At 39.7% G+C, this 25338-nt stretch overlaps 1 protein-coding gene across 1 annotated transcript; it reads left to right on the top strand.

Moving 5' to 3' along the window:
• The first annotated feature begins 932 nt into the window (after positions 1–932).
• On the top strand, positions 933–18627 carry LOC133557148 (5-hydroxytryptamine receptor 3A-like). Its single transcript, XM_061907393.1, has 10 exons — positions 933–966; positions 1030–1190; positions 1400–1444; positions 2897–3006; positions 6743–6912; positions 6983–7143; positions 12318–12528; positions 15965–16114; positions 16189–16271; positions 18276–18627. Exons 1-10 carry the CDS (start codon positions 933–935, stop codon positions 18492–18494), a joined length of 1344 nt encoding a protein of 447 aa, XP_061763377.1. The 3' UTR covers positions 18495–18627.
• The last annotated feature ends 6711 nt before the right edge of the window (positions 18628–25338 follow it).

The raw sequence follows: 25338 nt of genomic DNA, 5'->3' as shown, positions 1-25338 counted from the left end.
TTCACAGTATCATGTTAGACCCGCTCAACATCCATTGCTAGGGGGGGGGGGGGTTGCCCACATCTGAGGTCCTCTCCAAGGTTTCTCATAGTCAGCATTGTCACTGGCGTCCCACTGGATGTGAATTCTCCCTGCCCCACTGGGTGTGAGTTTTCCTTGCCCTTTTGTGGGTTCTTCCAAGGATGTTGTAGTCGTAATGATTTGTGCAGTCCTTTGAGACATTTGTGATTTGGGGCTATATAAATAAACATTGATTGATTGATTGATTGATAACATCGCAGCTCGACTCCAGACTATGGACAACCAGCACTTCATCCATGGACATCAATTACGAAATTTTTTAGAGGTGAAGTCGGACTAAGTAGGACGTCACTGAAGGCCTATGTGAGAAACAAGTAATTTTTGGAGTGATCCGGATCACTGTCTGGATTCAGGACTTTTTTAACGTGCGAGTGCTCTTCTAGTTGCTAACGTGGTTTTCGCGAGTAAGTCCAATTGTTGCGAGTCGGCCATCATGGAATAATTACCCGGAGATGACAAGGAGTGGTTTCAACTGGGAGCCATGTGCGCCACCACCTCATTAGATTTTGCCGATCGAGTGTCGCTCTAAGTGATGGTTTTTTGTTCTAGTGTTACAGGACAAATGTGCACAGCTGCGGCACTTCCGGCTGGAGAGAAGAAAAACAAAACATATTCTCTTCTCAGACACCTCCGTCATCCCCACTCAGGTGTTCCTTCTGGTCATTCTGCCTTTAAAGCAATAAAACCACAATCCGGTCCTGCCCGGGAGCCAAAGTAACACCTGATTCCTTTCCAATTTAGCGTTTTTTTGTGTGGTCATTACGTGTTCTGGGTGGGAGGGGCTTCTGGTCTCGGCGTTTTAAGGGTAAGCCCTCGCGCAGTGCCTCTCGCCTCGCGCAGTGACCGTGACCATGACCGTCCTGCTCATTGTCCTCGTCCTCTCAGGTAAGACCGGAATTTAAGTCCCCCCCGGTAGATTGGTAGAGCTTGACTGACTAATTTCCGTAGCCGTGGGAGGGTCAGTCCGTGACCAAGCATGCAGCTACCAGGACATCGTGGACCACCTCAACCTGACCACGGAAACCTACAAATTGACCCGGCCCGTTCTGGACCACACTCGGCCCACGTCTGTGGAGCTCACCGTCGTTCTCTACGCCATCCTGGGCGTGGTAGGTTTGATTGATTGATTGAAACTTTTATTCGTAGATTACACAGTACAGTAAATATTCCGTACAATTTACCACTAAATGGTAACACCCCGAATGAGTTTTTCAACTTGTTTAAGTCTACGTTAATCAATTCATAGTTCCGGGGAGCTTGAGGGTAGAATTCATCCTAAAACTTTGTGGCGACCTTTTGGACTGCTGTGTGTTTGCAGAACGAGAAAACGCAAACCTTCATCCCGTTTATCTGGAAGTTCATGGTGAGTGCTGATTGTGTTTTTTTCTTGACGTTTTTACACAGACCTTGGTTTTCGTACATTTACCAAAAGGTCCGACCAACAGAAAACGAATCGTACAAAAAAACTAAGCAAGTTTACAAATAATATAAATCCAACCCGAAAATACAATTGTGTGTGAATATTGAAAAGCTGAAGTCAGATTGACATGCTAACAGTTAGCACGCTAGCCAGTAGGGATGGAAATCTTACATTAACTCACCATTTGATTGGGTAACGATTCTTGGGGTGACAATTGGGGATAGGTACCGAATCCAGTACGTTTTTTCCACAAACCACATCTCATCAAGTAAAATCAAACTGTACCATGTTACGGTACCTGGGTTGCTCTACAGACTACGACTCAGCCGAACTGTCTTTAGGTAATGTTACAATTTTCAATGCCAACAAAGAAATTGACTCAAAAAAACACTCCCAAAGTAAGTTAGGTAAGGCTCCACTTTTTCAGAAATGCACTAGCTTGATGCTAATATGCATTGGCTTTGCTATTGACATAGAACTTTGTTATTAGAAACTACAAGTAAGATGCACGTTACAATCTTACAGCTAGTGTTTAATTAGTACAATACTTACAGTATTAACACTTTGTAAGGCGCAACAAACAACAAAGAGTGAACTGACCAACACATTCTGCTATCTAACGTCCTGGATTTACAACTGTTGTCGGTACCGTTTAGTAACGGTATCGATTCGCAGGCACCGATAAATCGGTACCAATTATCGGATCTAATATAACCGGTACTTATCCTTAGTGACAATTTGATTCGGGATCGATTCTCAATTCAACACAATTATCTATTCGAAGAGATTCTCGCTATATGTCATTTGGTATAGAAATTATTCAAAAAAAAAAATTCAAAACACGTTAGATGCTACAGGTCGCAAGTAAGCACAGATAAAACCTAAACAAATATTTTAAAAAAATGGATTGTTAAATAAAAGAAAACCAACTGTACTTGTAGGAATCAATTTACGATCGGATGTAAAACGGATTGCATTTCCGATTTTAATCAATTATTTTGAGCACCTCTACTATCGAGATAGCGTCAAGTAACTGTCTACAAAATGACCCAAAAAAGCTAGTACACTAACATGTTGACGTTAGCATGCCAAATAGTTTTATGCTAATCATTAGCATGCTGTATGTTTTAACATGCGTCAAATAACCAAAATATTTGATATCTGTAAAATTGGCTAAAATGATAGCATACTAACAGTTAGAATGCATCCAGTATCGAAAAATGTAGGTCAACATATTCAAAGCTAATTGAACTAAACACCCCCATTTTGGCTATTTTGTTTAACATCTACTACCGCAATGAATTTATATCATTTTATACAATGCTCAGGACCAAAAAATAGCCCCTGGCTTAGGAAAACAATGGAGTGTATTTGTTGTGAATTTGAAATTTACAGGTTTGGAACAATGACCACATCTTCTGGGACCCCGCTCAGTTTTGCGGAATCACGGAGTTTACGTTTCCCGAAGACTTGCTGTGGAAACCAGACATCTTCATAGAGGAAATGTGAGTCTAAAGTGCACACAAAAAGGCTCCGTGTTACACGAGACCCGATAAATGGTAAGCAGAGGCTAACGTTAGCGGAAGTATTAATGTTGCTAATTCAGGGTGACCGAGTCCACATAGCTTTATTTTTTTTCATTTCTCAGTACTAGACTAACGAATAATTTACATTTTTATACCATTGAGAAATAAAAGTGGACACAATTTAGGCAAATGTAGAATTTGTTAATTTATAAAAACAAATTAATTCAACAAAAAGTTGATTTATTCCCTTTCAGTTTGTTATGTCCGACCAGTCTTCCTCTCACGGAATTAGAGTCACTGGTCAATCCCAAATTCTTTCAGATGACATATAGGTTGAGTAAGAAGACAGAATAGGAATATTAAGACAGAATAGGAATATTTTGAATATTTTTGAATATTTTTAATATCAATATTTTTGAAAGCCAAACGGAAAGAGACATAGGAACATTATCAAGTTTTACTAAGGTTTAAGGAGACCAGTCCCACAGTTAGTTAATAGCGGCATCTAGAAGCGGTCTGCAAGCCAAATAGTAGGAAACATAGGAACATTATCAAGTTTTACTAAAGTTTTAGGAAACCAGTCCCACAATCCATTAATAGCGGCATCTAGAAGCTGCCTGAAAGCCAAACCGAAAGAGACACAGGAACATTATCCTATGAATCCTAAGTCTCTTTCCGGTTGGCTTTCAGAGTGCTTCTAGATGCCGTTAATAACAGACTGTGGGACTGGTCTCCTAAAGCTTTAGTAAAACTTGATAAAACTTTATTCACTCATCCTCAGTCTGTATTAAGTAGTAATTAACAAATGTAAAGTGTTTTACCGTAGCTACTGTTATAGCGGCAACTTAGCATTCATACTAATGTAGAATATGTTTAGTTATAAAAGAAAATTAGGTCTAAAAAAGCTCAATTTATTCCTTCTTGGCTCTGTATTAAGTAACAATTGACATGTTTTATATTATTGACCAATAAAAGCGGACACACTTGTAAAACGTTTTACTGTAGCTAATGTTATGAGAGAGAGGGAGAGAGAGAGAGAGAGAGAGAGAGAGAGAGAGAGAGAGAGAGAGAGGAAAAGGCACTGAAGCATTTGGGATGGCTATGCAAAACAAAAGTAAAACTGAACTGGCTACAAAGTCAACAGGTAACCTCCTCCAACCTCCGAGGACAAAGCTACAAACAATGGAAGACTGGGCTTTCTGCCCCGCCGCTCCCAGTCTCTGGGACGCTCTCCCTGACAACCTGAGGGTACCATAGACTGTGGATGCTTTTAAAAAAAAGCTTAAAAAGCCTTCTTTTTAAAAAAGCCTTTTTTTTTTTGATACATGCATACTAGTTCTAGCTCTGTGGTTCTTAACCTGGGTTCGATCGAACCCTAGGGGTTCGGTGAGTCGGGCTCAGGGGTTCGGCGGAGGTCAAGACACACCCGACTCATCGTGTGAACAAAAACTTCTCCCTATCGGCGTATTATGGAAGCGGCAACAGCAGAAGTAATTTGTTGTGGGTTTATGCACTGTGTTGGTGTTGTTCCTTGAACAAGGTGATGTTCATGCACGGTTCATTTTGTGCACCAGTAAAAAAAACATGGTAACACTTTAGTATGGGGAACATAGTCACCATTAATTAGTTGTTTATTAACGTGCAAATTAGTAACATATTGGCTCTTAAATAGTTATTATTAAGTACGTATTAATGCCTTATTCCGCATGGCCTTATTAGAACCCTAACTCTCTAACCCTGGCCCTAACCCTCTAACCCTAACCCTAACCAAATAACTCTAAATTAAGTCTTTGTTACTTAGAATTAGGGCTGCAACAACTAATCGATTGAATCGATTAAAATTGATTATAAAAATAGTTGGCGATTAATTTAGTCATTGAATCAGTGGATCTATGCTTTTTTATTTATTTGAAAAAAAAGAAAGAAAAAAAATACTTATATATATATATATATATATATATATATATATATATATATATATATATATATATATACACATATGAATGTTGTCTGTCTATCTGTGTTTGCCCTGCGATGAGGTGGCGACTTGTCCAGGGTGTACCCCACCTTCCGCCCGATTGTAGCTGAGATAGGCGCCAGCGACCCCAAAAGGAATAAGCGGTTGAAAATGGATGTATATATATATATATATATAAACATTTTTAAATAAACATTTATTTAAAAACTGCAACATTTACAAACAGCTGAGAAACAATAATCAAAATAAGTATGGCGCCAGCATTGTTTTTCAATAAAATACCGGAAAGGATAGAAATGTAGTTTGTCTCTTTTATCCGATTATTAATGGATTATTCGAAGTAATAATCGACAGATTAATTGATTATCAAATTAGTTGTTAGTAGCAGCTCTACTTAGAATATGTTCCTCTGGTGTCCAAAAAACTCTAAATTAAGTCTTTGTTACTTATTTTTCGGACTATAAGTCAACGTTTTTTTCATAGTCTTGAATTTAAAAAAAAACTTTAAAATTATTTTTTTCACCAAAGAAGGGTTCGGTGACTGCCCATACGAAACTGGTGGGGTTCGGTACCTCCAACAAGGTTAAGAAGCACTGCTCTAGCTATTAGACTGTTGTAGTTTTTTTTTTTGTATTTTATTTTTATTTTTATTACCTTTTTTGTCTTATTTTTTTTAATAGATCGTAGCACTTTGAGATTGTTTACTCAATGTAAAGTGCTTTTACAAATAAAATCTATTATTTTTATTTGTATTTTTAACAAAAACAGAATGCTGGACAACAGCAAAAACTTACAGCGTGTGGAGCAAAGACGGCGTCCCCAAAGTACATCCGTACATGACAATCAACAATTTCCCCACAAAGAAGGATAACGTAGGCACAACTTAAATAGTCTGGATTGCGAAAACAAAGCAAGGCATGAAGCTGCTACAGGATTTAGACTTAGACTTAGATTTAGATTTAGACTTCCTTTTTATCGTCATTCAAATTTGAACTTTACAGCACAGATAAGAACGAAATTTCGTTACATAAGCTCATCGTAGTGCAGGATTTAAAAAAAAAAAAGCAATAAGGTGCATATATAATTAAATAAATATATATATAAAATAAATAAATATATTTAATTATACATATAAAATAAATGAATAGATTACTGTACAGATAAATGTATTGCACTTTTTCACATGCGCCCACGTTTATGAAAGTATGTTATATTGTCTTTTTTATTCCAGCGAGTTAATCCATTTTTGGGGATGATTTAATTCATTAAATTAAATTAGAGAACACCAACAAAATAGGACCAAAATAAGACAGGAACTAAAGCACTACACACAGGAAACAACAACAAAAAAAATAAAGAAACGAGAACCTGGTGGAGTTTCTAAATTTTTAACCTTTTCTGCTGGTGGTGTGCCTCCGTATTTTTTTAACGGAAAAAATGTGGCATGGTTCAAAAAAGGTAAAAAAAACACTGGTCTCGAGGGCTCCGTTCTAATTCATCCCAAAGGTGTTCTATCGGGTTCAGGTCAGGACTCTGTGCAGGCCAGTCAAGTTCATCCACACCAGACTCTGTCATGTCGGATGAGGAAGGGGGCCCGCTCCAAACAGTTCCCAATGTTTTTTGGTATCCTGGAGCATTTCAAAGTTGCTTTCACTGGAACTAAAAACAACCCCACACCATAATTCTGATACTTTTGGTAACATAGGGTATGTAAATATGTATTGTGTGGTTTGTCAGGACGGAGAAGGACGACTCCCCGCCCAACCCTTACATCGTCCTACGCCACAACGGGATGGCCAGCTTCGAGCAGGACATGCGGGTGGTTAGCACGTGCAAACTGGACGTGCACAAGTTCCCCTTCGACACGCAACAGTGCAACATGACCTTCGGCTCCATGGCTCACGACTGTAAGCCTCACGACCCGCTCGGTTGTCGGAGCGCCAGCCTCTCGTTCCTGACACCTTCTCCCTGTCCCAGCCTATCAGATGAGAGTCATCCCCGTCTTCAACTCGTCACGGGCCACCGAGTCCACCAAAGAGAATCTGCAGTCTCAGGGGGAGTGGGAGTTCCTGCATTTGTCGGTCAGCAACAAGAACTTCAGCCTTGATGGGCGCCTGTGGGACCAGCTGGTGTTCAGTGTAGGACTCCTTTTTTTTTACTTCTACTTTAACTTTAACTGCAGGTTAAAACCAGTTTCAGGTTATGTAAATGGTGAATAAAACCAGAATACAATGATTTGCAAAATCCTTTTCGTGGACTTTAGGGTTTGTTTTCCCGGAAGGCAAAGGAAAGTTGGAGCGGGCTAGGCGTGAAGGTAAGGACATGATTTAATCTTAACTCAAAACAGGAACAAACAAAAGGCGCTCACAAGGAGGTACAAAAACTTGGCGGCGAAAACGAAACTTGCACTAAGGCAGAAACTACGAACGTGAAACAAAACTCCATATCTGTGACATGAAAATAACAAAGACTTATGTGGCGTGGCAAGAAGCATAACTGTAAAGGATATCACCACACGGGCTCAGGAACACTTCGGAAAACCACTGTCAGTAACTACAGTCGGTCGCTACATCTGTAAGTGCAAGTTAAAGCTCGACTATGCAAAGCAAAAGTCATTTATCAACAGCACCCAGAAACGCCGCCGGCTTCGCTGGGCTCAAGCTCATCCAACATGGACTGATGCACAGGGGAATAGTTTTCTCTGGTCTGACGAGTCCACATTTCAAATGTTTTTTGGAAACTGTGGAAAAGGAAAAGGTTTTTATAGGCGCAAAGTTGAAAAGCCAGCATCTGTGATGGTATGGGGGTGTAATAGTGCCCAAGGCATGGGTAACTCATTTATCAACAACACCCAGAAACGCCGCCGGCTTCGCTGGGCTCAAGCTCATCCAACATGGACTGACTGATGCACAGGGGAATAGTTTTCTCTGGTCTGACGAGTCCACATTTCAAATGTTTTTTGGAAACTGTGGAAAAGGAAAAGGTTTTTATAGGCGCTAAGTTGAAAAGCCAGCATCTGTGATAGTATGGGGGTGTAATAGTGGCCAAGGCATGGGTAACTTACACATTTGTGAAGGCACCATTAATGCTGAAAGGTCCAATGAGTAACAGAGGTAAAGTTGCCAGGCTGACTTCCTGGCAACTTTAGGTTTAAATAATAGTTACATGATTAGTGAAAACAGGTGCGTGACTTGGGGACAGGTGCAAACTACTGGGTTGGCACGGAAACAAAACAATGGAGTGAAAAAACAGGAACTAACGGAGTCTTGAAGTAAACTAACACAACTAAACAAAACATGATCACTAAGACATGACAATATTCAAATAAATAGACCGCAAAGACAAGATATTTAACGTTCCAATTGAGAAACTCATTTATTTTTTGCAAATATTAGCTCATTTTGGAATTTGATGCCTCAAATTTGAGGCTTCAAAAAAAAGCTGGCACGAGTGTCAAAAAAGGACTGAGAAAGTTGAGGAATGCTCATCAAACACTTATTTTGGTGAACGGGCTAAGTGGGAACAGGTGGGTGCAGCTTCCATGAAATGCTCAGTCATTCATAAACGAGGACGGGGCGAGGGTCACCAATTAGTGAGCGAATGCGTGAGCAAATTGTTTAAGAACGACATTTCTCAACCAGCTATTGCAAGGAATTTAGGGATTTCACCATCCACAGTCCGTAATATCATCAAAAGGTTCAGAGAAATTGGATAAATCACTGCACGTAAGCGATGATATGACAGACCTTCGATACCCTCAGGCGGTACTGCATCAAAAAGCGACATTGGCGTGTAAAGGATATCACCACATTTGCTCAAGAACACTTCGGAAAACCACTGTCAGTAACTGCAGTCGGTCGCTACATCTGTAAGTGCAAGTTAAAGCTCAACTATGCAAAGCAAAAGTCATTTATCAACAACACCCGGAAACGCCGCCGGCTTCGCTGGGCCCAAGCTCATCTAACATGGACTGATGCAAAGGGGAATAGTTTTCTCTGGTCTGACGAGTCCACATTTCAAATGTTTTTTGGATACTGTGGAAGAAAGTTGAAAAGCCCGCATCTGTGATGGTATGGGGGTGTATTAGTGCCCAAGGCATGGGTAACTTACACATCTGTGAAGGCCCCATTAATGCTGAAAGGTCCATACAGGTTTTGGAGCAACAAGCAACGTTATCATGGACGCCCCTGCTTATTTCAGCAAGACAATGCCAAGCCACGTGTTACAACAGCGTGGCTTCATAGTAAAAGAATGCGGGTACTAGACTGGCCTGGCTGTAGTCCAGACCTGTCTCCCATTTAAAATGTGTGGCGATTTACAAAGCCTAAAATACCACAAGGGACTGTTGAACAACTTAAGCTGAACATCAAGCAAGAATGGGAAAGAATTCCACCTGAAAAGCTTCAAAAATGTGTCTCCTCAGTTCCCAAACCTTTACTGAGTGTTGTTAAAAGGAAAGGCCGTGTAATACAGTGGTAAAAAATGCCCCTGTGACAACTTTTTTGCAATGTGTTGCTGCCATTAAATTCTAAGTTAATGATTATATGCAAAAAAAATATATAACGAAGTTTACCAGTTGGAATGTTAAATATCTTGTCTTTGCAGTCTATTCAATTGAATATAAGTTGAAAAGGATTTGCAAATCATTGTATTCTGGTTTTATTTACCATTTACACAACGTGACAACTTCACTGCTTTTGGGGTTTTGTCGTACAAAAATAATAATAATGTACAGCATGTCCTTGTTTTGTTTCGGGTGTGTGGTTTTGCCGGTTTTCTGTGTTTTGTTCCCTGTTTATCCATCCATCCATTTCCTACCGGTTATTCCCTTCGGGGTGGCGGGGGGCGCCGGAGCCTTTTAGTTACAATCGGGCAGAAGGTGGTGTACACCCTGGACAAGTCGCCACCTCATTACAGGGCACAAAATAAATAAATAAATAAAAAATACAATAAAAATAATACACACAAAATAAATAAATAAAATAAGAAATACACACAGAATAATTAAATAAATACATAAATGAATGCATAAATTGAAAAAATACACACAAAATATATAACTATGTAAATAAATAAATAAAACAAAAATTATACACAATAATAAAAAAGAAAAAAGAAAAGAAAAAAAAGAATAAAAATACGTCCATCTATCTATCCATTTTCTACCACTTATTCCCTTTGGGGTGGCGGTGGGCGCTGGAGCCTATCTCAGCTACAATTAGGCGGAAGGCAGGCTACACCCTGGACAAGTCGCCACCTCATCACAGGGCACAAAATAAAGAAATTAATAAATAAATGCAATAAAAAATACACACAAAATAAATAAATAAAATAATAAATACACACACAATAATTGAATAAATACATAAATAAATTCATAAATTGAAAAAATACACACAAAATAAATAACCACGTAAATAAATAAATGAAACAAAAAATATACACAATAAACAAATAAATAAACAAAAAGAAAAAAGATAATATAATTTTTTTTAAATACACCCAAAATAAATTAATAAATAAAATAAGAAATACACACACAATATCCAGCCATCCATTTTATACCGCTTGTCCTATTCGGGGCCGCGGGGGGTCACTGGAGCCTATCTCAGCTGCATTCAGGCGGAAAGCGACGTACACCCTGGACAAGTCGCCTCCTCATCGCAGGGCACAAAATAAATGAATAAATAAATACAATAAAAAATACACACAAAATAATTAAATAAAATAATAATTACACACACAGTAATTAAATAAATTAGTAAATTGAAAAAATACACACAAAATAAATAACTACGTAAATAAATAAATAAATAAAACAAAAATATACAAAATAAACAAATAAATAAACAAAAATAAAAAATAAATCAAAATACAGGCAAATTAAATAAATAAATAAAATAATAAATCCACACACAATAATTAAATTGATTCGATTCTTTGGGGTAACGATTCCATCAAGAGTCGATTCTCGATTCAAAACGATTCTAGATTCTAAAGAAATACTTTTTTTTTTAAATAATAATGGTTGCCAGTTCTTTGAATAACTACATTCCTTTATAACGTAGATAAACATATCTGATATTATCTTATATTACTCCAAAAAAAAAAACTGGTTTTATTTTATTAAGTTTTACCCAAACATTTAATAAAGTCAAATACTAATAGGACAAACAGGAGGAGTATCCAACACTTTTCTTTTCTAATGTAAGTCTACAACATATATGGGCTTTGTTGCGTTTGGATCAGATGTTCCTCCGAGGGAATTTAAGTTGCTGGTCAATCCCAAGTTCTTTTGATGACACATAAGCTGATTTTAAATGATAGCCCAGAACAGAATAGGTATTTTGCAATTTATTCCAAAGCTTTGGAGAGCCCAACCTAAAAAAACAACACATTCAATTCGCGTCGCCTAGTTGATCTGAAAAACTTACGGAAGCGCTGTCTTCTTCAATATCGCTCTCTCGCCCCCACCCACCGGAACGAATACACATATCTATTGTTCTGCTTAGCCTGAGACAGGAAGAGATAAGAAGGGAGTATAGCTACTCCTTACATTCCTAAAGCTTCAAGGTTAACACACACAGTTTACTAGCGGGCAACCAAAAAGAGAACAAATGGAAAAATTCTAGCTGTTTTCAAATATGTATATAAAGAAATAGCTCTTAAATATGAATATATGTAGATATCTATCTCCGTCAGCTTCTACATTAATAAATAAAATAAAAAATATATATATATTTTTTAAATCTATTAATAATCGGTAAAAATAAGAATCGTGAAGCATTCAAAATTGATTGTTTTTTGTGACACCCTTACAAAATATAGTTGTCGAAATATATGAAGTATTGTTCAGGCTTGAAAGCATGACTACCAGCGTAAGGTTCCTATGGGTTCCAGCTCACACGGGCGTAAAGGGCAATGAATTGGCGAAACAGATGGCACTAACGACATAGCAGCTCAGACGGGTACCTCTCAGCAATGCAGAGGATTAATTAAAGGACAATTTTTGAAAGAGACATGAGTACAACAGGAAGAGACTAGAATGCAATACAAAACACAGTAGAAGCGGGAAGAACTGTAAGGGGGAGCAGAAAAGAGGAAGGAATCATATCACCGATTAGGGCACACCAGACTGAATAAGACATTGCACCTCATAAGTGAATACCCAACAGGATTATAAGTGGAATATTCATTGTGAGAAATATTGTAGAGAAAGTAGACAACTAAGAGAGTAAGTGAGAAGACACGGACAGAAAGAAGTTACTCTCGGGGGGGAATTTAACGCTGAACGTCGCTTTCGTCCTCCTAGTTCGTCATCAAGAGGCGGCCCCTCCTGCACGTCATCAACTTCCTGCTGCCGATCCTCTTCTTCCTGTCCTTGGACCTGGCCTCCTACTTCATCCCGGACCACCGCGGCGAGAAGCTGAGCTTCAAGGTGACCGTGCTGCTCGCCATCTCCGTGCTGCTGCTCATCCTCAACGACATCCTGCCCTCCATGTCCAACAAGACACCGCTGATAGGTACGCTGCCAGCTGAAACTCAAGAGTTTTGTGGAAGAAAAACTGTTGCCAGAGTTTCAACGGAAAATAGAAGACACTACCTACTCAGTGGCTTGGTGGTTAGAGTGTCCGCCCTGAGATCAGTAGGTTGAGAGTTCAAACCCCGGCCGAGTCATACCAAAGACTATAAAAATGGGACCCGTTACCGCCCTGTTTGGCACTCAGCATCAAGGTTCGGAATTGGGGGTTAAGTCACCAAAAATGATTCCCAGGCGTGACCACCACTGCTGCCCACTGCTCCCCTCAACTCCCATGGGGTGATCAAGGGTGATGGGTCAAATGCAGAGAATAATTTTGCCACACCTGGTGTGTGTGTGACAATCATTGGTACTTTAACTTTTAACTTAAACTTGAACTCAAACCCTAATTCTCAATCTATAACCCCAACCCTCAACCCTACTCAAACCATAACCCTGAATTTATAAACTCAACCCCTTACTCAAACCATAACTGTCCACCTGTAACCCAGCCCCTAACTCAAACCCTAATCCTCAACCTATAACCCCAACCCTCAACCCTACTCAAACCATAACCCTGAACTTATAAACTCAACCCCTTACTCAAACCATAACTGTCCACCTGTAACCCAGCCCCTACCTCAAACCCTAATCCTCAACCTATAACCCCAACCCTCAACACTACTCAAACCCTAACCCCGATCCTATAAACCTAACCGCTTACTCAAACCATATCTGCTAACCTGTAACCCTAACCCCTAACTCAAACCCCAATCTTCAACCTATAACCTCAACCTTCAACCCTACTCAAACCCTGACCCTGAACCTATACACCTCACCCCTTACTCAAACCATATCTGCCAAATGTAACCCTTACCCCTAACTCAAACCCTAACCCTGAACCTATAAACCTAACCCCTTACTCAAACCATAACTGTCAACCTGCAACCCAGCTCCTAACTCAAACCCTAATCCTCAACCAATAACCTAATCCCTACTCAAACCCTTACACTGATCCTATAAACATAACCCCTACTCAAACAATAACTCTCAACCTGTAACCCTAACCCCTAATTCAGACCCTAACCCCGAACCTATAGACCTAACCCCTTACTCAAACCATAACTGTCCACCTGTAACCCTAACCCCTTACTCAAACCCTGAACCTATAAGCCAAACCCCTTACTCAAACCGTAACTGTCCACCTGTAACCCAAACCCCTAACTCAAACCCTAACCCCGAACCTATAAACCTAACCCCTTACTCAAACCGTAACTGTCCACCTGTAACCCAAACCCCTAACTCAAACCATAACTATCGACCTGGAACCCTAACTCCTAACTCAAACCCTAACCCTGAACCTATAAACCTAACCCCTTACTCAAACCATAACTGTCCACCTGTAACCCAAACCCCTAACCCAAACCCTAATCCTCAACCTATTACCCCCAATCCTCAACTCTACTCAAACCCTAACCCTGAACCTATAAACCTAACCCTTTACTCAAACCATAACTATCGACCTGTAACCCTAACCCCTAACTCAAACCCTTTGATTGATTGATTGATACTTTTATTTAGACAGTACAGTACATATTCCGTACAATTGACCACTAAATGGTAACACCCGAATAAGTTTTTCAACTTGTTTAAGTCGGGGTCCACGTTAATCAATTCATGGTAACCTAACCCCCTACTCAAACCATAACTGTCCACTTGTAACCCTAACTCCTAACTCAAACCCTAACCCTGAACCTATACACATAACCCCTTACTCAAACCATATCTGTCAACCTGTAACCCTAACCCCTAACTCAAACCCTAACCCTGAACCTATAAACCTAACCGCTTACTCAAACCATAACTGCCAACCTATAACCCTAACCCCTAACTAAAACCCCTAATCCTCAACCTATAACCTCAACCCTCAATCCTACTCAAACCCTAACCCTGAACCTATACACCTAACCCTTACTCAAACCATATTTGTCAACCTGTAACCCTAACCCCTAACTCTAACCCCAATCCTCAACCTATAACCCCAACCCTCAACCCTACTCAAACCCTAACCCTGAACCTATAAACCTAACCCCTTACTCAAACCATAACTGTCAACCTGTAACCCTAACCCCAATCCTCAACCTATAACCTCAACCCTACTAACCCCCTAACCCTGAACCTATACACCTAACCCCTTACTCAAACCATAACTGTCAACCTATAACCCTAACCCCCAACTAAAACCCATAATCCTCAACCTATAACCTCAACCCTCAACCCTACTCAAACCCTAACAGTCAACCTGTAACCCTAACCCCTTACTCAAACCCTGAACCTATAAGCCAAACCCCTTACTCAAACCGTAACTGTCCACCTGTAACCCAAACCCCTAACTCAAACCCTAACCCCGAACCTATAAACCTAACCCCTTACTCAAACCGTAACTGTCCACCTGTAACCCAAACCCCTAACTCAAACCATAACTATCGACCTGGAACCCTAACTCCTAACTCAAACCCTAACCCTGAACCTATAAACCTAACCCCTTACTCAAACCATAACTGTCCACCTGTAACCCAAACCCCTAACCCAAACCCTAATCCTCAACCTATTACCCCCAATCCTCAACTCTACTCAAACCCTAACCCTGAACCTATAAACCTAACCCTTTACTCAAACCATAACTATCGACCTGTAACCCTAACCCCTAACTCAAACCCTTTGATTGATTGATTGATACTTTTATTTAGACAGTACAGTACATATTCCGTACAATTGACCACTAAATGGTAACACCCGAATAAGTTTTTCAACTTGTTTAAGTCGGGGTCCACGTTAATCAATTCATGGTAACCTAACCCCTTACTCAAACCATAACTGTCCACTTGTAACCCTAACTCCTAACTCAAACCCTAACCCTGAACCTATACACATAACCCCTTACTCAAACCATATCTGTCAACCTGTAACCCTAACCCCTAACTCAAACCCTAACCCTGAACCTATAAACCTAACCCCTTACTCAAACCATAACTGCCAACCTATAACCCTAACCCCTAACTCTAACCCCAATCCTCAACCTATAACCCCAACCCTCAACCCTACTCAAACCCTAACCCTGAACCTATAAACCTAACCCCTTACTCAAACCATAACTGTCAACCTGTAACCCTAATCCCAATCCTCAACCTATAACCTCAACCCTACTAACCCCCTAACCCTGAACCTATACACCTAACGCCTTACTCAAACCATAACTGTCAACCTATAACCCTAACCCCCAACTAAAACCCATAATCCTCAACCTATAACCTCAACCCTCAACCCTACTCAAACCCTAACAGTCAACCTGTAACCCCACCTCTACTTCTACCCCTTCTTTACTCCCCACATTTCCGTCCATCCGTGCTACCGTCACGTATGATTCTGTCCTCTCTAAGCCACCTACTGCATCGTCATTTTCGCCATGATGCTGCTCAGCCTGCTGGAAACCATCCTGGTGACCCACCTGATGGAGGGGGACGCCTTGGAGAAGCTGGCTCGGTGCACAGACAAAGCGGAGAGGATTCCGCCGGATGGAAACATGACCGGTAAAGACGCCCGACAGTCAAGTTTGTACTAGAACGACTTGATCCCGTCACTCTAAACGGTTTGACCTTCTTAGAAGAGAGACCAGAGGTGGGATCCTTGAGCACGTCCACGTCCGGCTGGGAGAAACCACACGAGATGCTGCCCGTCCTCCAGGAGGTAAAGCATCCTTCGGTTTGAGAGCGGATGATTATCAATCAATCAATCAATCAATCAATCAATGTTTATTTATATAGCCCTAAATCACAAATGTCTCAAAGGACTGCACAAATCATTACGACTACGACATCCTTGGAAGAACCCACAAAAGGGCAAGGAAAACTCACACCCAGTGGGCAGGGAGAATTCACATCCAGTGGGACGCCAGTGACAATGCTGACTATGAGAAACCTTGGAGAGGACCTCAGAAGTGGGCAACCCCCCCCCCCCTCTAGGGGACCGAAAGTAATGGATGTCGAGCGGGTCTAACATGATACTGTGAAAGTTCAATCCATAGTGGCTCCAACACAGCCGCGAGAGTTCAGTTCAAAGCGGATCCAAGACAGCAGCGAGAGTCCCGTCCACAGGAAACCATCCCAAGCGGAGGCGGAGCAGCAGCGTAGAGATGTCCCCAACCGATACACAGGCGAGCGGTCCATCCTGGGTCTCGACTCTGGACAGCCAGTATTTCATCCATGGTCATCGGACCGGACCCCCTCCACAAGGGAGGGGGGGACATAGGAGAAAAAGAAAAGAAGCGGCAGATCAACTGGTCTAAAAAGGAGGTCTATTTAAAGGCTAGAGTATACAGATGAGTTTTAAGATGAGACTTAAATGCTTCTACTGAGGTAACATCTCGAACTGTTACCGGGAGGGCATTCCAGAGTACTGGAGCCCGAACGGAAAACGCTCTATAGCCCGCAGACTTTTTTTGGGCTCTAGGGATCACTAATAAGCCGGAGTCTTTTGAACGCAGATTTCTTGCCGGGACATATGGTACAATACAATCGGCAAGATAGGCTGGAGCTAGACCGTGTAGTATTTTATACGTAAGTAGTAAAACCTTAAAGTCACATCTTTAATGATTAGGGATGTGAATCTTCTGAGAGTTTATGGTTAGATCCCGATTCTTGGGGTGACGGATGGATTCAAAACCTGATTCATGATTCAACACGGTTCTGCATCCAAATCCATTGACAGTGAAACGTTTTCAAAACAGGTAGCAGGTTACAAAAGTTCCTCTTGTCTTCTGATGTAGAAAAACCCAAAACTAGTGAAGTTGGCGTCCACAGTTTCCAAAAACAATTTGAAATGTGGACTCGTCAGACCACAGAACACTTTTAAACTTTGCATCAGTCCATCTTAGATAAGCTCGGGCCCAGCGAAGCCGGGTTGCGTTTCTGGGTGTTGTTGATAAATGGCTTTGGCTTTACATAGTAGAGTTTTAACTTGCACTTACAAATGTAGCGACCAATTGTAGTTACTGACGGTGGGTTTCTGAAGTGTTCCTGAGCCCATGTGGTGATATCCTTTACAATGATGTCACTTTTTGATGCGACATCATTGTCATATCATCCCTTACGTGCAGTGATTTCTCCAGATTACGGACCTTAGGTGGTGAAATCCCAAAATTCCTTGCAATTGTTCGTTGAGAAATATTGTGCTTAAACAGTTGGACAATTTGCTCACGCATTTGTTGACAAAGTGGTGACCCTCGCCCCGTCCTTGTTTGGGAACTGACTGAGCATTTCAAGGAAGCTGCTTTTTATACCCAATCATGGCACCCACCTGTTCCCAATTAGCCCGTTCACCTGTGGGATGTTCCAAATAAGTGTTTGATGAGCATTCCTCAACTTTCTCAGTTTTTTTTGCCACTTGTGCCAGCTTTTTTGTTTAAAACATGTTGCAGACATCAAATTCCAAATGAGCTAATATTTGATAAAAAAATAACAATGCTTCCTAACAAATGTGCACAGTTTGAAAGGAAGCCAAAGGTCTAACTGTCACAGTACGTCTTAGATGAGCTCGGGTGTTGTTGATAAATGGCTTTGGCTTTGCATAGTAGAGTTTTAACTTGCACTTACAAATGTAGCGACCAACTGTAGTTACTGAGAGTTGGTTTCTGAAGTGTTCCCGAGCTTGTGTGGTGATATCCTTTACACACAGATGTGTGTGTGTGCGCAGGCGAACAACAGCGCGCTCGGAGCCGAGTCGCGGGCGCTCCTGCTGATGGTGGCCGAGCTGAAGGAGCTCCACAGGACGCTGAGCACGCACCCCAGCTGCAGAAAAGACGGAGGCGAATCGGCGCGATTGGCCGGCAAAATCAACAGAGCCTTCTTCGTCTTCTACCTGGTCACCGCCGCGCTCTTCCTCTCGCTGCTCTACCTGGAGTGGACCAGTTAGGTCCGCCCTGTCCAAAGTGTGGCCCCCGAGGGCCATTTTGCAGGCCCTCAGCTAGAGTTTTAACGGCTTGCGGCATATGCTAAAAGTACTATTAAAAAAAGAGAAACTAACATAGTGGAATACGGTAAAAAAAGTACCCAGAACACCTTGCAATGTTGACGCTAATAAAACAAAGCTGCCATGCAGGCTGTGTTTTCTTTAAAGCTGTCAATGCTCAAAATATAATAACGAATCAAAATTGGTGTTGTTATGAATTAAATGAGGCTTCCAACTACTATTCATCAACCTCTCCCCTGTGCTGTACGTCGCCTCCTGGTTGTCCAGTCCAGGTGATTAGATGACAAAGCCCACCTGGGCCATCTATGCACCTGTCGCTGACTTGGAGGACCTTTTTAACCCTCTGCAGGCCCGCAGGCCACACCCCCTCCAAATATATGTTTTTTTTTTTTTAAATATGACTTATGAGTGGATCCCTTTCAAGTCCCCAAGCATTTTTGTGTTTTTTTTTAACTGTTATTGCTCAAAATATAATAATGAATCAAAATGAATGTTGCCCCAATTACTTTTCATCAAAAGTTCCACTTTGAAATATTTTTGGGTGAAAATATTGCATAGTGTGTGTGTTTGCCATTTAAAAAAAAAAAAAAGTTTTATTTGACAAGATGGGCATAAAACAAACTAACATTAAAAAAAATACCAAAAATATATTTGAAGTTGATCAAGAAACTTCAACCTTGAAAGTAAAAATATACATTTAAAAAAAGTATGACTAATTTTTAACACTTTTGTGAGTGGGTCACTAATAATTACAGTATATACATATATATGTTTGTATATATATATATATATATATATATATATATATATATATATATATATATATATATATATATATATATATACACAAACATATATATGTATATATATACAAACATATATATGTATATATATATATATATATATATATATATATATATATATAGTGAACGACTCACGCTGTCGTCGTGCGGGTTCCATGGACCACTCAGGAAGGACATGATCGAGCAGGTTTGACTCTTGTTTATTTTTCAATAAAGCTGTCTCTTGTCGGGTTGCTTTTCAGCTCCTCCTCTGCTGCTCTCTCTTTGGTCGCTTTCGTCGTAGCCGTCTTGCTCTCTCTCGCTCCTCGGTCCCTGCTGCCGGCTCTCCTACTCCTTCCCCCATTCTCTCCTCCTTCTCCCCTTTTATACAGCCTGAGGAAAAATGTTGATTGTGAATAGGTGCGCGATCCACGCACCCGCATTTGACTGCGGCTCCGCTCGGCCGCATTCTCCGTCTCCTCGCCGCCATCTTGGGCCGGGCTCCAGCATACCCTGCCCTGCAGATCGTATATATAAATAAATAAATAAATGGGTTGTACTTGTATAGCGCTTTTCTACCTTCAAGGTACTCAAAGCGCTTTGACACTACTTCCACATTTACACACACATTCACACACTGATGGAGGGAGCTGCCATGCAAGGCGCCAACCAGCACCCATCAGGAGCAAGGGTGAAGTGTCTTGCTCAGGACACAACGGACGTGACGAGGTTGGTTCTAGGTGGGATTTGAACCAGTGACCCTCGGGTTGCGCACGGCCACTCTTCCACTGCGCCACGCCGTCCCTATATATATATATATATATATATATATATATATATATATATATATATATATATATATATATATATATATATATATATATATATATATATATATATATATATACATATATATATATATATATATATATATGTATATATATATATATATATATATATATATATATATATATATATATATAAACTGTCATTGCTCAAAATATAATAATGTGACATGTGGTATTACAGTGCTGAGACGCAGCTATGTTCTGGCACTGGAACGCAAGAAGCGCTGGCTTATAAATGGAGTGGAGTCCTCATCAGCGTCAGGTGTGTGGATTCCAGATTATTTTGCTTAGTGTAAGTAATATAGCTCATATATGATATCCATCCATTTTTCTACCACTTGTCCCTTTTTTACGGTCGCGGGGGGTGCTGGGGCCTATCTCCACTTATGATATATATTTAAAACAATGAAATACCAAAATAAATCTACTTATATATTTGTTATAATCCATCTAACATTCAATCATGACTAAGACATATTAAATACCATATTTTTGCCCAAAAATATATTTATGTCAGTTCACTTTGTTGGCAATATTTGCAGTAATATCCTCCTGTCGTCGTTGCATGACTTTTAATAACACATTTTAGTTCTATTTACAATAAAGTAAACACAAAACAATGCATGTTTCTCTTGATTTAACATTTTTAATCCAATTAATATTAAATATCAACTTTTTGTATAATCAATAATTCGTTTTTTTTATTGACTGACAAGGTCAATGTAGCAGTCTTATATAAAGATAGTATATCTAACTAATCAAAATCTTGAGGAATTGTTTCTGTTTGCTCATCAACTGCTGACAAAATAACAGACTTGTCGTGTTCATTTTTGGCCACTAGATGGCGTCCAAGCATTAAGGATCAATGCCATGCACTTCACTCCTTGATAGTCTGAATAACTAGCACTGGGATTGGTTAACCCTCCATCCACCTATTTTCTACCGTTTGTCCCTCTCTATTAATGTTATTATCAACAAAATTATAATATGACAACATAGTATATAAATGTCCTATTTGTGCAACTTAAGTACCCTTCTCTTTGTTATTTCTACGCGTGTCACTAATTAAATCACTTATTGACGTAGCTGTTCCCTGGAAAGCATCATCATCATCATCATCATCATCATCATCGTCATCATCATCACTGCTGTGCTGACTGGCCTCAGAACATTTTCTGTGGGCGGAAAAAGTTGACAGTGATTTTTACATACAGCGACATTTCTGGGTGTTGTTGATAAATGGCTTTGGCTTTGCATGGTAGAGTTTTAGCTTGCACTTACAGATGTGGCAACCAACTGTAGTTACTGACAGCGGTTCACTGAAGTGTCCCTGAGCCCATGTGGTGATATCCTTTACACACCGATGTCGCTTTTTGATGCAGTACCACCTAATGGATCGAAGGTGCGTAATATCCAGATTCTCTGAACCTTTTGATGATATCACGGACCGTAGATGGTGATATCCCTAAATTCCTTGCATTAGCTGGTTGAGAAATGTTGTTCTTAAACAGCCGGACAATTTGCTCACACATTTGCTCACAAAGTGGTGACCCTCGTCCCATCCTTGTTTGTGAATGACTGAGCGTTTCACGGAAGCTGCTTTTATACCCAACCATGGCACCCACCTGTTCCCAATTAGCCGGTTCACCTGTGGGATGTTCCAAATAAGTGTTTGATGAGCATTCCTCAACATTCTCAGTCTTTTTTTGCCACTTGTGCCAGCTTTTTTTCAGAAACACGTTGCAGGCATCAAATTCCAAATGAGCTAATATTTGCCAAAAATATCAAAGTTTGTTGGAATAATTGTGTCTAAGTTATCACAAAACTTTGTGTTGCATTGAGTTCGGCTCGCCCGGCGAGAAGACAAAAGCTGTCTTTGATCCTACCAAGACGAAGACTTGTAAAACTCCACTTTGTAGGATGGGAAGTAACATGAAGGATTTCTGTTTCTTTCTGACTCCCCCTAGGCACCTCTTCTTTGAACTGTTTTATGACCTTTTCTTTGAACTGTTTTGTCACCAAAGGCGGCGGCCGTTTACGACCCCTGTCCCTTTAGAAACATTTAATGCCATGTAATCAGGGAAAGTTCAAAAATCTTTCGTCAGAGCGTGGTGGAAACTGTACAAGAGTACAGCCCAGACGTTTCTCCTCAATTGAGCCAAATTTAATTCTGTCTCCCTTTAATTCCTTGCTTCTTGTCTTGTTCAATAGATGTCATCAGTGTTTGAACCTGACAAGTTTACCAGTTGGAATGTTAAATATCTTGTCTTTGCAGTCTATTCAATTGAATATAAGTTGAAAAGGATTTGCAAATCATTGTATTCTGTTTTTATTTACCATTTACACAACGTGCCAACTTCATTGGTTTTGGGTTTTGTACAAAAACATTAAAATAACCCAGCATTTGGGTTGAATATATAACACATCTAGCTGGGTTGGATAAGAAACACATTGTTAGAATAATTATGTATATATTATCACACAACTCTTATGATTAAGGGTCGTTGCTATAGTTATCATCAATTGTGCTGAAATTTTATTTTTCTTTGTCTGTGCAGTGCTGGCAATCCAAAAGATTGCAAGTCAGTCTCGTATCAGTGTCTGTGTCCAGGAACGTCCTGCTGACTGCCAAGGTGGAACACCGCCGTGACACAGACAGAGCAGAGACAAGGTGATATCACGACTGTCAGCAAATTTGCATTTTTGTATAATCAAATATTGTGTCTAACTGGAGTTGTTGAGATTACCCTCTTCCCTCAGCGACATCTTCAGTGATGTAACTAAGGAAATAGAGGAAGGCCGTGGGCTGGACCTTTTGAACGTAGTTTGGATCTGTAACGAGAGTACAGCGCCAAAAAAACGTGTCTCCTCAATTGAGCCAAATTGAACTCTGTCTCTGTATGATTCCTTGCTTCTCGTCTGTTTAATAAATGTCATCAGTGATTGAACCTGACACCCATCTTACTGGGTTAAATTAACCCAGCATTGGTTGGGTCCAATAGATACCCAGGAAATGGGGTTGAAAACTACCCGATAAAACTTTTGGATTATAGATGCTAAAAACCTCTGCAATGAGGTGGCGACTTGTCCAGGGTTTACCCCGCCTTCCGCCCGATTGTAGCTGATATAGGCACCAGTGCCCTCCGTGACCCCAGAGGGAATAAGCAGTAGAAAATGGATGCTAAAAACTTGCTGTTTGTTGCTAGACAGAATTCACGATTCGCCCACTAACCTAAAAAGAGCGCCAGCAGGAACAGGAAGTCAAACAGATAGTCCCACACATGTTTGGATTTATCTGTATGAAATAATACTAATGAGTTTGCATCGATCCAGATGGCTTTCAAGCTAATGTTTACTCCGGGAAATGAAGTCGTGCTAATTAATTGCACCGTTTCCACTGCCCAGACATCAGACTGCAGCCCAGAGACAACGCCGGCGAGGCCACCAGGGCGGGGGTGATGAAGACGCAGTACGAGTGGGTCCTCCTCAACATGAACGGGACCACCCACACCACCCGACGACGACTTCCACCAGACCGTTAACACGGTCCGTGACACTCTACCGCACACGTGGTCTGGCGTTATTGCTCTCTTGAAATGCTGGGTAATTAAGTCTACCCAAATGCTGGACTTACAAACTGTAGTTACTGACAGTGGTTTTCTGAAGTGTTCCTGAGTCCATGTGGTGATATCCTTTACACACCGGTGTCGCTTTTAGATGCAGTACCGCCTGAGGGATCCAAAGTCACGTTGGTTTTCTTCCTTGCTGCTTACGTGCGGCGATTTCTCCAGATTCTCGGAACCTTTTGATGATATTACGGACCGTAGATGGTGAAATCCCTAAATTAATTGCAATAGCTTGTTGAGAAATGTTGTTCTTAAACAGTTAGACAATATTTTCAAGGTAAAAGTTGATTTTCATGACAAACAAATATTTTCAAGGTAAAAGTTGTTTTCAAGGTAAAAGTTGATTTCCAAGACAAAAAATGTTTTTCAAAGAAAAAATGATTTTCAAGGTAAAAGTTGATTTCCAAGACAAAAAATGATTTTCAAGGAAAAAAATGATTTTCAAGGTAAAAGTTGTTTTTTAATGGAAAAAAATGATTTTCAAGGTTAAAGTTGATTTTCATGACAAAAAATTATTTTCAAGGAAAAAAATTATTTTCGAGGAAAAAAATGTTTTTCGAGGTAAACGTTGATTTTCAAAGAAAAATTGATTTCAAGGTAAAAGTTGATTTTCAAGGAAAAAAGTATTTTCAAGGAAAACATTATTTTCAGGGAAAAAGTTGATTTTCATGACAAAAAATTATTTTCAAGGTAAAAGTTGTTTTTCAAGGAAAAAATGATTTTCAAGGTAAAACTTGATTTCCAAGACAAAAAATTATTTTCAAGGAAAAAAATTATTTTCAAGGTAAAAGTCGATTTTCAAGGAAAAAATTATTTTCAAGGTAAAAGATGATTTTCATGACAAAAAATGATTTTCAAGGAAAAAAATGTTTTTCGAGGTAAAAGTTGATTTTCAAAAAAAAAATGATTTCAAGGTAAAAGTCGATTTTCAAGGAAAAAATTATTTTCGAGGAAAAAATTATTTTCAAGGTAAAAGATGATTTTCATGACAAAAAATTATTTTCAAGGTAAAAGTTGATTTTCAAGGAAAAAAATATTTTCAAGGTAAAAGTTGATTTCCAAGACAAAAAATTATTTTCAAGGACAAAAATGATTTTCAAGGTAAAAGTTGTTTTTCAAGGAAAAAGTTGTTTTTTAATGGAAAAAATTATTTTCAAGGTAAATGTTGATTTCCAAGACAAAATTGATTTTCAAGGAAAAAAATTATTTTCAAGGTAAAAGTTTTTTTTAATGGAAAAAATTATTTTCAAGGTAAAAGTTGATTTTCATGAGAAAAAATGATTTTCAAGGAAAAAAATGTTTTTCGAGGTAAAAGTTGATTTTCAAAGAAAAAATAATTTCAAGGTAAAAGTTGATTTTCAAAGAAAAAAATATTTTCAAGGTAAAAGATGATTTTAAAGGAAAAAAATATTTTCAAGGTAAGAGTTGATTTTTATGACAAAAAATGATTTTCAAGGTAAAAGTTGATTTTCAAGGAAAAAATTATTTTCAAGGTAAAAGTTGATTTCCAAGACAAAAAATGATTTTCAAG

The sequence above is a fragment of the Nerophis ophidion genome, linkage group LG08 (genome assembly GCF_033978795.1).
Source record: "Nerophis ophidion isolate RoL-2023_Sa linkage group LG08, RoL_Noph_v1.0, whole genome shotgun sequence".
NCBI classification, from domain to species: Eukaryota; Metazoa; Chordata; class Actinopteri; order Syngnathiformes; family Syngnathidae; genus Nerophis; species Nerophis ophidion.
Note: the sequence above shows the minus strand (reverse complement) of the source record. Positions and strands in the feature narration are given on the sequence as shown.